General features: G+C 43.9%; 1 protein-coding gene across 2 annotated transcripts; it reads right to left on the bottom strand.

Moving 5' to 3' along the window:
• Positions 1 to 5,733: 5,733 nt before the first annotated feature.
• Positions 5,734 to 15,753, bottom strand: NEIL2 (nei like DNA glycosylase 2). Of its 2 annotated transcripts, none has more exons than XM_073672930.1 (5): positions 15,580 to 15,753; positions 9,840 to 9,986; positions 7,833 to 8,101; positions 7,423 to 7,619; positions 5,734 to 6,769 (listed from the first exon to the last, which is right to left on the bottom strand). In XM_073672930.1, exons 2-5 carry the CDS (start codon positions 9,975 to 9,977, stop codon positions 6,471 to 6,473), a joined length of 903 nt encoding a protein of 300 aa, XP_073529031.1. In that variant the 5' UTR covers positions 9,978 to 9,986; positions 15,580 to 15,753; the 3' UTR covers positions 5,734 to 6,470. The 2 variants fall into 2 exon arrangements, with proteins under 2 accessions (XP_073529031.1, XP_073529030.1); XM_073672929.1 differs by lacking the exon at positions 15,580 to 15,753 and adding an exon at positions 15,430 to 15,563.
• Between the last annotated feature and the right edge of the window lie 1,997 nt (positions 15,754 to 17,750).

Genomic DNA, 17,750 nt, shown 5'->3' with positions numbered 1-17,750 from the left:
CAGTAGAGCAGGGCAGGGCTTGCCACTGGAAGGGGTACAAGTTGTCATTGGACCAGGCAAAAGCATTTGATCGGGTTAATCATGAGTACCTCTGGTCTGTCCTTCTGAGGTATGGCCTGCCGGGGGGGTTTGTTGATTGGCTTAAGACCTTGTACTCTGTTGTACGTTTGCAATTGACCCACTTTTTAGGAGGGTGGAGTATGGACCGGGCAGCACCGGAAGCCACTCTGAGGGTGGTGGAATATGCCGATGACGTCACAGTTTTTGTTTACACTGATGGGGAGGCAGGGTGGCTGATGTCAGAGGTAAATCGCTACTCGGAGGCATCCAGGTCTAAGATCAACCGGCATAAGTGTGAGTCTCTCTGGCTGGGAGCAGGAGATCCTGGTTTTGATCTCCCAGACACACTTCCAGGATCCAAAGTCTCTGAAAAAGTTCTTGGCATCGAATTTGGCCAAGGGGATTACCCCAAACAAAATTGGGACAGCAGGCTAGAGATCGTCACTCAGAAGGTGAACCAATGGAAGGGTTGGTCTTTGACTCCAAGGAAAAGGGTAAACCTGATCCAAACTTACCTGCTCACTTTACTGATCTATCTGAGCAGTGTGTGCATCTTGCCGTAGCCTCTCTGAACTCGAGGTCTAAAGTTTGTTCTTCCAACTGTTATGGGGGAATAGACTGAACCTGGTCAAGAGGGAGGTTACTTACCGTACGAGGAGACTAGGAGGGTTGAGTATGGTAAACCCTGTGGTATTCCTTGTGATTAAGATCAATATTGCAAACCTCTGGAAAGAGAGGGCTCCTCCGTGGGTTTTCTCCTGTAGGGGATGGTTTCAGCCTTTCTTCCAGGATTGGGAGACAGGAGGGCAAGAGAAGGATCTACGCACACCGCATGGACATCTTCCAGCTTATGCTACTCTGGTTCTGAAGGTAATTCGCTGGTGGGGTCTGGGAATGTGGGAGGTCAGGACTGTGCTGAGGAAGCTCCTTGACAAAAGGGTTCTGGTGACCCATTTTCAGAGGCCTCTGGCGCTCAATGATTGCACAAGCCAGGATCTTGGGGTGGGTCAGCATCTTTTGAATTCTATCAGGATCCCCTCGAAGTTTTGGGACTTGGCTTGGTGCTGCTTCCATGGGAGACTGTGTGTGAGGGACAATATGAAGTGTGGGAACTCTGAAGACAGGAACTGTCCTCGGGAGCATTGTGGTACCATGGTGGAAAGCATGGACCACTTCCTGCTTCGTTGTCCCATTAACACAGAGGTGTACAACAGGCTGGGTGCCTCCAATGGCTGGACCGGGCTGGCCGGTCTCTCTTATGCGGAATAGGCCTATGGAGCATTCGGAGACCTGGGTGGTCGGGACCGCTGCACCTTATTTCTAGTTAGCGTAGTGGTTAGGTATCACACGTGGAACGCACGGTGCTTAGTATAGAAGCAACGTAATATCCTCCCAGTGGACGATGTGTTTAGGACCATACTTGGTGACCTGGTGAAGGTGCGTTCTCTGGAGTATGAGAGACTGGGTACACGAAGGGCCGCTCTCCTCTGGAGCGGCTTTTCTTTTAGTGTGCCCTAGTCTGGTCATCTCCTCTCCTGGTGGTGGGCTGCTGCTGACACCATAGATTTTTGTTTTGTTTTGATCAGTAGACAGTGATGTAGGGCTGCAGGCACCGAACTTGGGCTTTGTTAGTTGTGGTTATTGTATTGTTTGTTATTGTATTGTTTGTTTCTGTATATATTGTATATAAGGATATGGATTTGGGTGTAGGTGTTAGGTTGGGTGGTGGGAAAAGGGGGGAGGTGGGTTCATCTTGTGGGACACTGGTTATTTGGATGAAAAACTGGCACTGCCTGATCTGGCCTATGGACGTTGGATATAGGCATGAGACGCAGGACCAGCTCTCAGGTCAGTGCCGGGGTTGGGAATGGTGGGCTTGAGTGTGGGGTGGTTAGTTTAATCTTCTACATATTTGTATAGTTATTGTTTATTTTATATTAAAAAAAATGTATGTATGTGTGTATACAGTGGTGGCCAAAAGTATTAGCACCCCTGCAATTCTGTCAGATAATACTCAGTTTCTTCCTGAAAATGATTGCAATCACAAATTCTTTGGTATTATTATCTTCATTTAATTTGTCTTCAATGAAAAAACACAAAAAGAATTGTCCTAAAGCCAAATTGAATACAATTCCACACCAAATCTAAAAAAGGGGGTGGACAAAAGTATTGGCACTGTTTGAAAAATCATGTGACGCTTCTCTAATTCATGTAATTAACAGCACCTGTAACTTACCTGTGGCACCTAACAGGTGTTGGCAATAACTAAATCACACTTGCAGCCAGTTAACATGGATTAAAGTTGACTCAACCTCTGTCCTGTGTCCTTGTGTGTACCACATTGAGCATGGAGAAAAGAAAGAAGACCAAAGAACTGTCTGAGGACTTGAGAAACCAAATTGTGAGGAAGCATGAGCAATCTCAAGGCTACAAGTCCATCTCCAAAGACCTGAATGTTCCTGTGTCTTCCGTGCGCAGTGTCATCAAGAAGTTTAAAGCCCATGGCACTGTGGCTAACCTCCCTAGATGTGGACGGAAAAGAAAAATTGACGAGAGATTTCAACGCAAGATTGTGCGGATGGTGGATAAAGAACCTCGACTAACATCCAAACAAGTTCAAGCTGCCCTGCAGTCCGAGGGTACAACAGTGTCAACCCGTACTATTCGTCGGCGTCTGAATGAAAAGGGACTGTATGGTAGGATACTCAGGAAGACCCCACTTCTTACCCCGAGACATAAAAAAGCCAGGCTGGAGTTTGCCAAAACTTACCTGAGAAAGCATAAAACGTTTTGGAAGAATGTTCTCTGGTCAGATGAGACAAAAGTAGAGTTTTTTGAGAAAAAGCATCAACATAGAGTGTACAGGAAAAAAAAAAGACATTCAAAGAAAAGAACACGGTCCCTACAGTCAAACATGGCGGAGGTTCCCTAATGTTTTGGGGTTGCTTTGCTGCCTCTGGCACTGGACTGCTTGACCGTGTGCATGGCATTATGAAGTCTGAAGACTACCAACAAATTTTGCAGCATAATGTAGGGCCCAGTGTGAGAAAGCTGGGTCTCCCTCAGAGGTCATGGGTCTTCCAGCAGGACAATGACCCAAAACACACTTCCAAGAGCACTATAAAATGGTTTGAGAGAAAGCACTGGAGACTTCTAAGGTGGCCAGCAATGAGTCCAGACCTGAATCCCACCTGTGGAGAGTTCTCAAAATGGCAGTTTGGAGAAGGCACCCTTCAAATATCAGGGACCTGGAGCAGTTTTCCAAAGAAGAATGGTCTACAATTCCAGCAGAGCATTGTAAGAAACTCATTGATGGTTACCGGAAGCGGTTGTTCGCAGTTATTTTGGCTAAAGGTTGTGCAACCAAGTATTAGGCTGAGGGTGCCAATACTTTTGTCCGGCCCTTTTTTGGAGTTTTGTGTGAAATGATCAATGATTTGATTTTTGCTTCATTCTCTTTTGTGTTTTTTCCTTGCAAGCAAATTAAATGAAGATAATACCAAAGAATTTGTGATTGCAATCATTTTCAGGAAGAAACTGACTATTATCTGACAGAATTGCAGGGGTGCCAATACTTTTGGCCACCACTGTGTATATATATATTTGCCAGCTATTGTTTATTTTATTTATTGCTTGTGGTTAGTATTTTCTTTGGTAACTGGACCAGATGTCATGGTGTAAGTAGTTATTATTGTGTATATATGTATAATATGTGTGTGAGGGAAGAGGGAGCGACTGGACCAGTTTCATTATAGTGATTATTTTCTGGTTGATATTTTTGTTATGTTTTTAATTTTTATAATAAAAGATCTAGAGGATGTAACTCAGGATCAGTAATGTATTGTATGTACACAGTGACTGCACCAGCAGAATAGTGAGTGCAGCTCTGGAGTATAATACAGGATGTAACTCGGGATCAGTAATGTAATGTATGTACACAGTGACTGCACCAGCCGAATAGTGAGTGCAGCTCTGGAGTATAATACAGGATGTAACTCGGGATCAGTAATGTAATGTATGTACACAGTGACTGCACCAGCCGAATAGTGAGTGCAGCTCTGGAGTATAATACAGGATGTAACTCCGGATCAGTAATGTATGTACACAGTGACTGCACCAGCAGAATAGTGAGTGCAGCTCTGGAGTATAATACAGGATGTAACTCCGGATCAGTAATGTATGTACACAGTGACTGCACCAGCAGAATAGTGAGTGCAGCTCTGGAGTATAATACAGGATGTAACTCAGGATCAGTACAGGATCAGTAATGTAATGTATGTACACAGTGACTGCACCAGCAGAATAGTGAGTGCAGCTCTGGAGTATAATACAGGATGTAACTCAGGATCAGTAATGTAATGTATGTACACAGTGACTGCACCAGCAGAATAGTGAGTGCAGCTCTGGAGTATAATACAGGATGTAACTCAGGATCAGTACAGGATCAGTAATGTAATGTATGTACACAGTGACTGCACCAGAAGAATAGTGAGTGCAGCTCTGGAGTATAATACAGGATGTAACTCAGGATCAGTGCAGGACAAGTCAGATGTTGCTTTGTCCCTGCGGTGTATTACGCTCACGCCCTCTCAGAACAGTTGATGTTACGCCATACATTATCCTTTCATTATGTGATTATTGTTTTCACCTGAATGAATCTTGTTTTCATGTTAATATTTCACGTAAGTTATATAAATTCTATGGTGATGTGTTTGGCTTTTTTTTTGCAATGGCCGCTCATCTCTCGTAGTGTCTTGTGCCATGTCCATATACAAGTCATCCCCTGCAGGGACCTCATGTTTTGGCGCTCGGCTGCAGACCTCCTTGGCATTTATTCTTGTATTTTGGCCCCTGCACTTAAAACATGTCCAGTTTGGATCCAATGGGATCGGATCAAAGTCAGCAATGCAAGTCTATGGGTCCGGGAAAAGAACCGGAAAGGATTCTGACACCCGGGTGAGGTCAGGTCTTCAGACAGTCTGAAGGGAGAAGGTGGACAAACTTTTTTTTTTTTTCTCCATGGATTCGAAAAACGGGACAAAACTCTCAGGACCTGGAACGAGCACTTCAGAGGTTTATTCTGTGGAGCCGGTCTGGAAGAAGCGGGGATTGAATAATAAATAGCTAAAAATGCCTACGGCTATCAGGTAGTCATCAGCGCTGTCTGAATAAAGAAGGCCAATGTCACTCACCTGCGTCATACCGGACACCTAATCCGAAGATGAAAGAAAAGCCATTGGGTCATTGGGTGAGCTGCCGCAGGCTGAGCCAATGAGCAGCGCGGGATTCAAATCCCCCACCAAAGCTGCGCGACACCGCTCATTGACTGAGCCGCCCACCAGCTGAGGCTTGGCGGGGGATTCAAATCCCGCGCGGCACCGCTCATTGGCTCAGCCGGCGGGGGCGGGGGATTTGAATCCCGCACAGCTCATTGGCTGACATCCCTACGGCGGGAGATGAGCCGCTGATCTCCCGACGGAATAGCGGTGCCGTTTTTCTCACTTGTGGAGGCGCAGTTCGTCTGCCGCGGTGGATTGTGGGATAGCGACACAATCGCCGGAAGCTGTGACAGAGCTGATTGGCAATTATATATTAGATAAACTGTGCAGTCAAGGTACAGGGCAGCTACATTAACGTAATTATATCTATTTATTTAGATTATATTATACACACACACAAACGTAACTACATTGCTCCATTTAAAGAGGATTGAAAAAATTAAAAAAAAATATTTTATATATATTTCAGCAACACTATTATTTTCATAGTGAGTGAAATCAATGCCCTGGATACACACACTATTAAATGTGTAGATTCAGGACAGAGGCTAGAATCTATATACTCCACCAGTACCGGCTGCTATGATACGGGCAATAACCATTATATTGCAGCTCTCAATAGACATAAATTGAATGTTGCCCCCTATAGGCAATAAAAATAAGAGCCTGCTATAATATTGCTTTCATGTGCAAAAAAAAAGGCTATAGAATTTCTATTTTTTTCTGCCACAAATCTGTAGCCAAATCCACATGTATGACATACCATGATTTTGCAGAGGATTCTCTAGCGATTCCACCCGTTCTACATTGTGCTCCTATTTCCACACATAATTAAGTCCACAGCAGAGATTTGTACAGTCTGATCCACGGTGGATTTTACTTGCACAGATCTGCCAGATTTCAGACTGGATCAGGCTCTTTGCATTAAAATCCAACACTCATTTCTGCGGCACAAATTGGAATCAGCTTGACGTGCCCCTGACTCAAATAAGGATTACCCCATTTACTACGGCCGATCCATTGTCTCTTCTGTTCAAAATATGTGAAAAGAAATCATGATATTATTGCAATTTTTTTTTTTTGCACAGACAAAAATCCACTTGGAAAATTTTCCCTACTGCTTGTTCTTGATTAGGCTTGTTCTTTTGACTGTACGCGCTCCTGACACGTAGGACAATACCAAGTCAGTCTCTGCAGTCCACGAGGAGGTCCTATCTTCTCTTTCACCAACTTGTGCCCCTTCTGGCAGAGCTCCTTCATGTAGATCTGGTAGTGCAGCGGATCTCTTTGGATCTTGCTCTGCAGCCAGCGGGCGGTGAAGCTCACAGCGTGATCGATGATGGCACGCAGGGTGTCCGCCGGTAGCAGGGAGCCCAGCGACAGGGGGTGGACTTGTGCCAGATACAGGATCTCGTTCTTAATGATATTCCCTGGAGACAATTGCATCGTGATATAGATTAGATCAGGGCTCTCCATATCCATCAGCCAACAGTCGGAGATAAACTTTATGGGGCCTTGTCACGAAAGGTGCGGGAAAGACTTAGTGTCTGGGCTCCCTTTCCCTCTGTGTTGCACTAAGGAAAGGGGGGAGTGGAGACCTCCTAGTCTGGTCTAACGTCACCCTCTCTCAACTACCATCCCTATATTGGCTCTTCACCAATCACCGCACGCGTGCCTCGCCCTGTCTTTCCCTGGTGTATGGCTAAGGCTAAGGAAGGGAGGAGATGAGCACTAGTCGATCTCCACTAAACTCTATAGACAACAAGGGTAGACAAACAAGGGGGGGGGGGTGGCTTAGCTTTAGATGTCTCCAAACAAATGCACACACAGCCTCAAGCTTCAGAGAGGACGAAGCTAAAGTCTCACAAGTAGAAATGAATATCGCCGGCACCTCCCTCTCAGACACACCAGGTATATATACACCCAGGCCAGGGAGCTAATTAGCCAGAGGGAGGTAGCCGCTACGTCCTAGAGACAGCCAGCTCCTAGGAAGAGGTTTGTAATGCCAAACGTAGAGATCTCCTGCAACCAACTGCAGGGCGATTGTCTGTCACCTCTGACACACCCGTGACAGGAGTCTTACCTACTCCGGAGAAGTATCGCTGATCCATCAGAGTGACACAGACCGGTCGGGGGGCCGACAGCGCACGCAGAGCCTTTTCCTTATCGAAATCCAGCGATAGGATATCACAGGTGGGCTCCACGCGTGGGGACGAGCACGACAGTATCCGGCAGTTGTAGAACACAAGGAAACCCCCCGAATTGAAGTGCAGAATTAACCTAAGCAAAGAGGCAGGAGATGAATCGGAACCATGTCTGACAATGATAAAATCCTATTGCTTTATTTGAATCCATAGAAGCAGATCCGGGAAGAGACTACCAAGCCAACTGGTCACCATGGAAAAGACCCCCAGTGCCAAATCTGCTGTAAAAAGGTGGCAGCTTCCACCCCCTAGCCGGGTTTCCCAGCCTCGGCTTGTAGAGGCCGTGTACCTGGGCGTGGGGTCTTTCCAATCCCCTCTCTTGTTCCCTTGCTTGGCACGAGCGAGCTCATTCACCCGAACGCTCCCGTACAACCCAAAATGGAAACGCAGCCATTTGCATCTGGGACTTGCTTCATTCCAAGGGCCGAAGTCATCAGGACTCGTGGTGGGTGCGCTCTTCTCTTTAGAGAGGTCTTCATCCACTGCTTGGGTATTAGCAGAAGGAGCTTTGTTGGTTTTGTCGCATCCAAACGCCACGTAGAGATTTTTCCCATGGACCTGCAGATACAGGAGGCGACACTTAAAGATGGACCACATGTGGTCACCGGTGAGGACCCAACGACTTCACTGCAGCTTACATATGACCAAAAGTCGCCATATAACCCCATCCTAAAAGGAGCAGTGGCACCCTTATGATTATGCTTCGTTGGCTGCACATGGTACCCAGTTGTAAATGCGTATGCACGTCTACATGCGTATGCACGTATGCGTATGCACGTATGCGTATGCAATTTGTTTTCCAATTTATGGAAAGCAAACCTTAAAGGGTTATTTCCTCATCTTCAAATAAGGGCGTTGTTGGGTAGATCTTGTGTAATTAAACATTTTTTTCAATTTCCAGCTTGTTAAAATTTGCAACAGTTTTTGAGATATTCATTTTTTTTTTTGTTCACAGGTTGTTGCCGCCTCGGAAACAGACCACTGCTGCTGTCTAGCTTGTAAGCACTGTGCTAAAGCTGGCCAGGATTAGGAGGTCACCAAAGATTTTGGCCGGCTTCAAAACAGTGCTTACATGCTCAATAGAAAAGAGCCTGTAAGCACTTTGTATATTCTGCGGTCTAGCTGTGGTGGTCGGTCTCCAAGGCAACGAGAAGTAAACAGAAGAAAAAAAGAGTATCTCAAGAACAGATGAAAATTTTAACAAGCAGTAAATTGCAAAAGTGCTTGTTTTTACAAGCTCTATACGACCATACCCATTCAAGTATATGGGAATAATCGCCTTAAAAGGCACATTTCACACAAACTTCATTGTGGTATACACTTTTTATTCCGCTTGCATGCTTTTTGCCACGTGTCATCTGAAGGGGCGGCCCTATGGATAAAAAGCGCAGTGTGAATGTGCACCAACATCACCCAGCTAGACTGTCCAGTCGCTGAAATCACTGTGTCCCGCAGCTTTTGGCCATGTGATGTCATTAACATTGCATCACTGAAGCCCATTGTACACAGGGGTTGACGCGTACTGGCAGCAAGTGGAGCAGGACGAGAACGTCTGAAATGTTACAGTTTAAAATTTCAAAATTGGGGAAAAAAAAAAAAGTTTCAATCTCTAAAAACCCTTAAAAAAAGGTGACAAAAATGTTAAACAATAAATTTTGAGCAAAAATACATAACATTCTGAAAAGTCTTCATTAAAAAAAGGTTTAGACATTTTGTTGGCACAGAGTCAGCAACTCTTTATCTGAGTGATCTGCAAAAATGTTACAAATCCATATGAGCTGCTGATTACGAACCTCTCCACAGTATGGAGAGGGGAGAGAGCATGTACAGTCTCGGGGATGGGCAGAAAATACAAGCTGTAAATGAGGAGGAAATCACTGCAGGATAGAATAGCACCTGGATACATACTGAGCTCACATCCAGCCTATATTACTGGGAGAGACCCTCAAGAAAAATCTGAATCTTGGATTAGACTTCAAGCAGCATATCCTTGGTTCTGAAAATTAAGATTTAGGGCCTGCTTTAACAGATTTTTTTGCCAAAATTCAGGGATAAAACTGGAATGTTGCAACATTTTTGAGCAACTCGTAATTGTGCAAAAATTATGTTTTTTTTACGGCAGTCCAATCCAGCCCTGCCTACTTTTTGAAATGTGAGCGGATGCTCACATGGTGGGAGGATGTCTGATCTGGCCATCAAATTAATCATCATTTTGGCCACAAGAGTAAATTAAGAAATGTACATGAGTCACTGATGGGTTTATATTTTTATAAACTTGGAAACCGCTTTTAATTACCTGACAGTCCTGAATCCACTTCTCCATTAAATCCTGCAGGGCAATCTGCTGGGTTCTGCCCCCAACTTTCACCACCTGCTGTCCCACAAAGGGAGAGACGAGGGAGCAGAAGCGCCGCACTGTGGGTCCTTCCGGCATCTTCTATATCTGGGGGCAAAAACATTCCCGGGTCAACGAAAAAAAGTCAGCAAGAAAAGATGGAAGAAGTCGTCATTTGACTCACGGAGAATCTTCACTGGAGCCCTACAAGAACCTTTCACACAACGTTACAACTGGGGCTGGTGATTTTGTCTAAAAATATCTCTATTTTTTTCAGCAAAAGGTTGAAAAAAAAACAAAAAAACGAAAAACCTAAATAATCACCTCCCGGCCACCTCCGATGCATGCTCTACTCCTGTACGGTCATCGCCACCTCGTTACTGAAATCAAGGGCCTCCTCACGCCAGTGGCCTGGGACCTCCCTGCCCAGCGACATCATGACACATGTAAAGGACACTTTAGGCCGAGAATTCTGCCACAACAAGGCCTGTGGTGTCTCTGCACATGCATAGGGACATCCCAGGCCTAATAGAGGCCAAAAGTCCAGGTCTAACATGAAGATGTCCAGAGGTTCAGTGTGTGCCGACGGTAAAAAGAGGCAGTGAACAGCGGACACAAGCCATTATGGTTCTCCTGTAAACGCCGGCTTCTGGCTGATTTTCATAGAAGACCGTGATTTTTCCTACATACAGCAATACTGTGGTATTGCTGTGTATAGTGCAAGCGACAGATGATCGCAGGTTCAAGTCCCCTAAGGGGGATGACAAATACAGTAGAGAAAACACAGGTTTTTAAAAATGTATAATAAAAAAAAAAAAAAAAGTATAGAAGTTAGAATCACCCTTACATTCACCAAATAAATACACATTTGATATTGCAGAGTTTGTAAAAGTTTGATCTATCAAAATATAAAATTAATCAATCCGATCAGTTTAGTAAATGGTATAATGAGGGAAAAAAAAAAAAAAATCTATACGCCAGAACTAAGTGGAGGCGGCCGCAACACTGCGAAAAATGAAAAGAGGCGATCAAAACATCAAATCTACCCTCAAATGGTGTGAATAAAAACATCGGCTCAGGGGGCAAAAAACAAGCCCTCACACAGCCCCATCAGCCAAAAATGTAAAACGTTATGGGGCTCGGAATTATATCAGCAGAGGAGGAAGAAAACAAAACGGAAAATAGCCATGTCGGGAAAGGGTTAAAGAAGCAAACAGAAGCTATAACGCAGTCCATTTGGTATACACAATGCAGAATTAATTTTTTTTTTTTTCTATTTGCTGCTGACATTTTCTCCAATAAATCCAGATTGTGTGGAATTCTACCTACTCAGTTACACATTTCTATTAATATGGTCAGATATAAATTGCTCAGACTATGGTGGGCGAGATGATAAAAGGCAGACAGAAGGTCAGGAATAATCACTATTGCATATCATGGAGGGGAGTGGAGGCAACAGCCATGGGGGACTGGACACAGAAGGCAGCACTGTGATGAGGACTTAACTCCCCCTTTTGTACAGTACAGACAACTTCATTCTCAACCCCAAATGTTTTTTAGTTAGATACCTTGTATAAAAAAAAAAAAAAGAAAGAACCAGAGCTTCCCTAATTCTGTCGCTCTTTTCGGTTTTGCTCTGAGTCGCTCTATTGCAGAGATATTCACAATTGTTGCTTTTGGAGCGCAGCATGTGGAATCTCTGCTTTTAGTGCAACTGGACGTTTCTTCAGAGTCTTCTCTGGGGGTGTGCACCTTTACCCCTCCCTACCAGACACATCCAATTGCTAGATCAGGTGCCGAGCTGTGATTGGCAGCATCTGGGAGGGAAGTCTTCTCTGGGGTGTGCACTCTGAAGAAACGGAGCGCTCCGCAGTGTACCGAGCTGCCAGCACCTGCAGTGATGTCACTCATCAGCTGATGCTCACCCTGGGAACATTCGCAAGATCACTGGGGCTGATCTGCTGATGAACCCCAGTGACCTCCTGCAGCAATGTACATTGACAGGGGGTGATTTCACACCCCAGTCAGTGATCATTGCTGCCTTCTACAACAGTGACATCAGCCATCACTGATGTCACTGCTGTAGAAGTGATCCGGATCGTCGCGGGACACTCTGCGTAATCGTGGACTTTGTCATTGACGGCGGGGACAGGTGGGAAATATGGTTGTTTTGTTTTTTACGTTTTTTTTTTCCAGGAGATAGAGGGCTTCGCGGACAGAATGTAATAAAAAAAAAAAAAAATTGTAGAACCGTGTGTTTTTTATTTCATTAAAAATACTTTATTCTGGCAGTGTCTTTATTGAAAAAGCCGAGACCACTTTACTACGCGGTTAGTAATGGGGGAGTCTTATAGACGCCCTCCATTACTAACCTGGGCTTCACATCAGCCACCAATACAAGGCTAACGTGAACCCCCAACCCCATTACCCCACTCGCCACCGCTACAGGGCAGTGGGAAGAGCGGAGGCTAAGCACCAGATTTGGTGCATCTTATGGATGCGCCATTTCTGGGCCTGCTGAGGGGTGATATTAATAGACGCGGAGGGGGCTAGTATTCATAGCCCCTTCCGTTGCTATTAATATCAGCCCGCAGCTGTCTAGTTTAGCCTTTGCTGGTTAGATTTTAAAGGGGGACCCCACGTCAATTATTTTCTTGGGTCCCCCTGTAATCTAACCAGTAAAGGCTAAACAAACAGCTGTGGGCTGATATTAATAGCCAGGGAACATTGTTGTCTAATGGCCCCTTCGCTGGCTACCAATATCATCCCCCAGCGGTTGGCTTTCCCCCTGTTGGTAATGAAAATGACACGGGAGCACACGCCTTTTTTTTATTTATTTATTTATTTTTTTATTATTTTAGGCTTTGTGCCCATAATTCAGACGTAGCAGCGCTTTGGACGCAAATTTTTTCTACGTCCAAAACTTTGCATTCCATTGAATGCAGCTAAATCCACAAGTGTTCACTGAACCATGCGGATTTACAGCATTCAATACATTCTAGTGGTCAAATTTCTGTTGCGGACACTAGCGACTCAGCAAGAGAAATTGACATGCTGACACGCTGCATGTCAGTGTCCATGGGTGATTCGCAGCCTCAGATGCACGCATAATGGACATGGGATTTCTAGAAACCCCATCCACTATGCTGTAACATCTGGACGCTGTGGGTTTGATGCTGTATAAACACGCAGCGTCAAACCTACAGCAACTCCTGATCGTGGCCAGGTACCCAAACTCACTCGCAGCATGTCAATTACTGTAGCGGACACGCTAGTCTCCACTGCAGATTTTGACCGATTGAAGAGTCATATGCGGTGGATTCACATGTATCGACAACAAAAGTGCGGTATTAGAACACAGCGTTTTGGACGCAACAAAAATATGCTGTGTTCAAAACGCTGCCGAGTGCTGATCGGGGGGGGGGGGGCATAGTGACTAACGAACCAGCTGTGAGATGTTATTAATAGTCAGGGACCATGTTTGCCTAATGGCACCTTACCAGGCTAACAACGTCTCACAGGAGCCGCATAAATTACATGAATAGAAATGCTGATGAAGATTCAGTGAATGGCACTAGCTGACACCTAGCTATTTTGTTTAGTGATGACAAGGTGTCAGACCTTTTCATTACCAAACTTAGTTAAGTAAAGAGTTAAATAAACACACAGACACAGAGTAAACACTTTATTTGAATTACAGCAGACACATTCTTTAATCATTTAAATGAACCAATATACTCACCCCAGTTCTATGGTAATCCAAGGGTTTAAGCAATGTGCCACCAAATAACTTTATTTAGCTCCAAAAAGCATTCATTGGGCAGAAAGATAAACGCTCAGTAAATTTCTGCCTCAAATCCGGATTGTGCGCACGTACCCTAATAGCAATTTTTTTACTATTACTTTCCACTGCAGAAACAGTGTTAGTTTATCACATAAGCACTAGCTTTAAGGCATTAAGGCTGTGATATAATTTATTATTCTTGTCTGTTATTCTTTACTCCTTATTACATCTTATTCACTACAGCTTAGTATTCCGTGCGACTTACTATAGCCGTTGTCTAAACACATGCTGTATATAGCGATATAGCACCTGATGTCATCATTCATTGCCTCCCTGTGTCATTTGTAATATTCTGTATCTCCTGTGGCTTCTGAGATTATATCACCAATAATCACATTTTCTATATTTTGTTTTTATCTTGTATTTAAAGAAAAAAAAAAAAAAAAAAAAAAATGGAACCAAAGTTAATATACTAATACACATGCTGCCATACCTGAAGTTTTTATAATCACAATTGAGGAGCATCTTAAGACAGAATTAATCAAAATTAACCTCTTTATGACGAACAGTTATGCCGTCTTCCTGCTTTTGTTGCGGGCTCGCACACTGAGCCCGCATCTTTCCCAGCAGATTATGAATGATTTAATCAGTCATCATGTGCCTTTAAAAGCCGCGAGCGGAGTGGAGCAGGCAGCTGACAGCCTGTTAAATGCCGCTGACAATATTTGACAGCAGCATTTAACATGCGTCAGCAGGTGGGCACGTCATTCCACGGTCACGTGGTTGCAGGGAGCCGATGGGTCATTCATGACCTCACCTCAGCAGGAGGTCTGCTGAAGACCCTCATGCCTGTCATTATGATCCCCCTGTTAAAGCCACCCCGTGGCCGGTGCTCATAGGATTTTCACTATAATTAGCAGGGCTGGTGCTCTGCTAGGTGTAGCACAGCCAATCGGACATCGCAGCTTCAAGTCTCCCAAGGGGATTATTAAAGTAAAAAAGAAAAAAAAGTTTTTAGAAATATAAAAGTTTAAAATCACTCCCCTTTCACAATAAAAAATTAAATATTATATATATATATATATATATATTTTACACATATACACATATCTGGTATCACTGAACTCAGAATCGCTCGATCAATATATGATTAATTAGATCGGTAAACGTCGTAACGAGAAAAAATAAATAAATAAAAACTTCAGAATTATGTTATTTTGGTCGCCACTACATTCCAATAAAAGGTGATAAAAACATTGTATCTACCCCAAAATGATATGAATACAAACGTCAGCCTTGGAAAATCAGAAGGGCAGGTCAGTTTTAGCATTTAATGAACATGGTAAAAAAATAAATAAATTTATATGCACTATATGGTAAAATCAATGGTGTCGTTCAAAAGTTCAACTCGTCCCGCAAAAAAAAAAACAAGCCCTCACACGGCCATATTGAAGGAAAACCACAGTCAACCCCTTAGATGTAGCTGTCAATTGTAACAGCGGCATTTAACGGGTTGGATATAAGGCGCTGAAGGCCCAGTGACGGCACCCGGCGGCCATGTTTGTACACCCATGAAGCCCTGCAACCTATATACTGCAATACACACACTACTCAGCATCTCCATGGTGGCCATAGCTACAAAGTGTTTTATTTTAACATACAGGTATTGTTACTATTATAGAAAAAACCTACAGACTCCATTGCTTGCATATAGCAACTACAAAACCATCTTACTTTAGAGTTACGCAGGCTGCGCAATGCAATTACTTGTTCACACTGCAGTCAAAGGAGGCAAACTTAAAACATAACACCCCTATTCCCGCACATTCCCCGAGTACTCCGTTGATGTTAAGCACTAATTGGACGATTCCATTTTCACTACAAAGGGGAGGCATTGTCGAGCTATGCAATGCTTACACGCTATAACAGTCACTCGGCAGGATCCTGTGTCTCACTGTAGTCTGGAATGACTACAGTTATCAAAGCAGTTTTGAAAAGGTGGACAAAACCATTATAGTCAGAAATGATTACACCCCTATTACAGCTTATTTACTGCGTTCCATGCCGTAGTTTCAGCACTAATTGGACCGTTCCATTTCCAGTGAATGGGGGGAGCTAAATTTGGAATTGCACCACAATGTTTGGTCGGGCTGAACCATTTACACTCAAGATGGAAGGATCCAATTGTCCGCTGCATTACACCCCTGCTTCCTGTTCCTACTTCCTTTCCGCACAACATTATGCATTGCTTGGACCATTCCGTTTTCAATATATGGGGGTGCATAAATTTAGCCTTCATTACAGTTCACCATTTGTACATTCTCCTGTTAATTATGTGTTTTATTTATATATTTGCATATATCACATGTGAGGCATTAGATTTTGTGCAGGATAGAAAAATATGACTGCTTTATAACAGAAACAGCGCCACCCCTGACCTCAGGTTGTGTCTGTTACTACTACTCTGACTTGTTCACATAATCAGAACTAAACTGAGCTATAATACCAGACTCAACCTGGGACATTTTTTATTTATTTATTGTTTATTTAAATGCATGTGTTTGGGTCCAAAAATAATTTTTGCACTTGGGTTTTCATTAAAATGTTGCATGATTTGGCTTTTACATGCCTTTTGTTTTCCTGCACATTCAACTTTGATTTGGTCGGTGGTCCTAAATCAGCTGACAGGAGCTTAGAATAAAAAAAAAAAAACACATAAAAAAGTTACAAACGCTCCCATAACACTGTCAGAATGAGCTCGCTGATGGATCCTCAGTTAACTCATTCTGCATCCAGAGAGACAAAGGCTTTAGAAGGCAAATGGCAATAACATTTTCAATGAAACACAATTGCAAAGTTTTAATAATACATGCATTTAATTAAGAAAAAAAATATTGTCCCAAAAGGTGGACAAACCCTTTAAATACATTTTTTTATTATTGCTAATTTTATGGGTAGTTGAGGTTTTGAGGTTATTTTCGCCTCCTGCCTGCGGTGTGGAGCCGATCTCGATCTCTTAGGACCCAGCAGCACCGGCTCTCTCCCTGCACCGATCACAGGGGACAGAGGAGGAAGAAATGTTAGTGCGTCCTATACTGTATACAGAGCGCTTGTTCAGCTCTGTGTATACAGCGATCAGTAAGGCATAGAAAATAATAAACCGTCTCTGCCTTCTCTATGGGGGGTCCGGCTGTGTCTGACAGACGCCCCTGCTCCCTCCCTGCAATGATTGCAGGGGCCAGAGGAGGAAGAACAGTAGTGCGTCCTATTCTGTATACGGAGCGCTTGTTCAGCTCTGTGTATAAAGTGATCAGTAAGGCAGAGATGATAATAAACCACCTCTGCCTTCTCTATGAGGAGTTTGTGTCTAACAGATGCTCCTGCTCCCTCCCTACACCGATCACGGGGGCCAGAGGAGGAAGCACTTTAATGCTTACTGTACTGTATACGCAGCACTTGTTCTACTCTGTGTAAACAATTATAATAAGCCATCTCTGCCTTCTCTATGGGGAGTCTGGCTGTGTCTGATGGTCGCTCCTGCTCCCTGCCTGCACCGATCACAGGGGCAGAAGAGGAAGCGCTGTCAGTGCGTCCTATACTGTAAATTCAGCGCTTGTTCCATTTTGCATATACAGCGATCAGTAAGGCAGAGATGATAATAAATGTTACACTCACGCCACTAGGTTCAGATAGGGCACGACGGGTTTCATGAATTCGTTGGACTCTTGGGGGAACCATTATTCAGGGCGACCATAGGCTGCAGCTTCTCTCAGGCACCCGATAGATTCATTTGCTGACCAGACACATCTGACAAGAGTCTTTTTCAACAGTTTAACAGTAGAATTTAATCTGAATCACGGCCAGTGCAATTCAGGGATATTACAGCAACAATCTTCATTACAGTACAATCTATTAAAGCAGGCACAGTAACGTCAATCTCTTCAGTAGCATAATCCAGCACATATTAGATCTCTATCACACCTCTATGCATAAACAGCAGGCTTTTCCTTTATAAGGACTCAATGGTAAACAGCATTCTTTATCCTGCATGGAGATGGAGGGGGGAAGGGTTTGATGAGGGAGATAAT

This window comes from Phyllobates terribilis, unplaced genomic scaffold, assembly GCF_046119375.1.
Source record: "Phyllobates terribilis strain yellow unplaced genomic scaffold, ASM4611937v1 Scaffold_3__8_contigs__length_932513732, whole genome shotgun sequence".
NCBI lineage: Eukaryota > Metazoa > Chordata > Amphibia > Anura > Dendrobatidae > Phyllobates > Phyllobates terribilis.
Note: the sequence above shows the minus strand (reverse complement) of the source record. Positions and strands in the feature narration are given on the sequence as shown.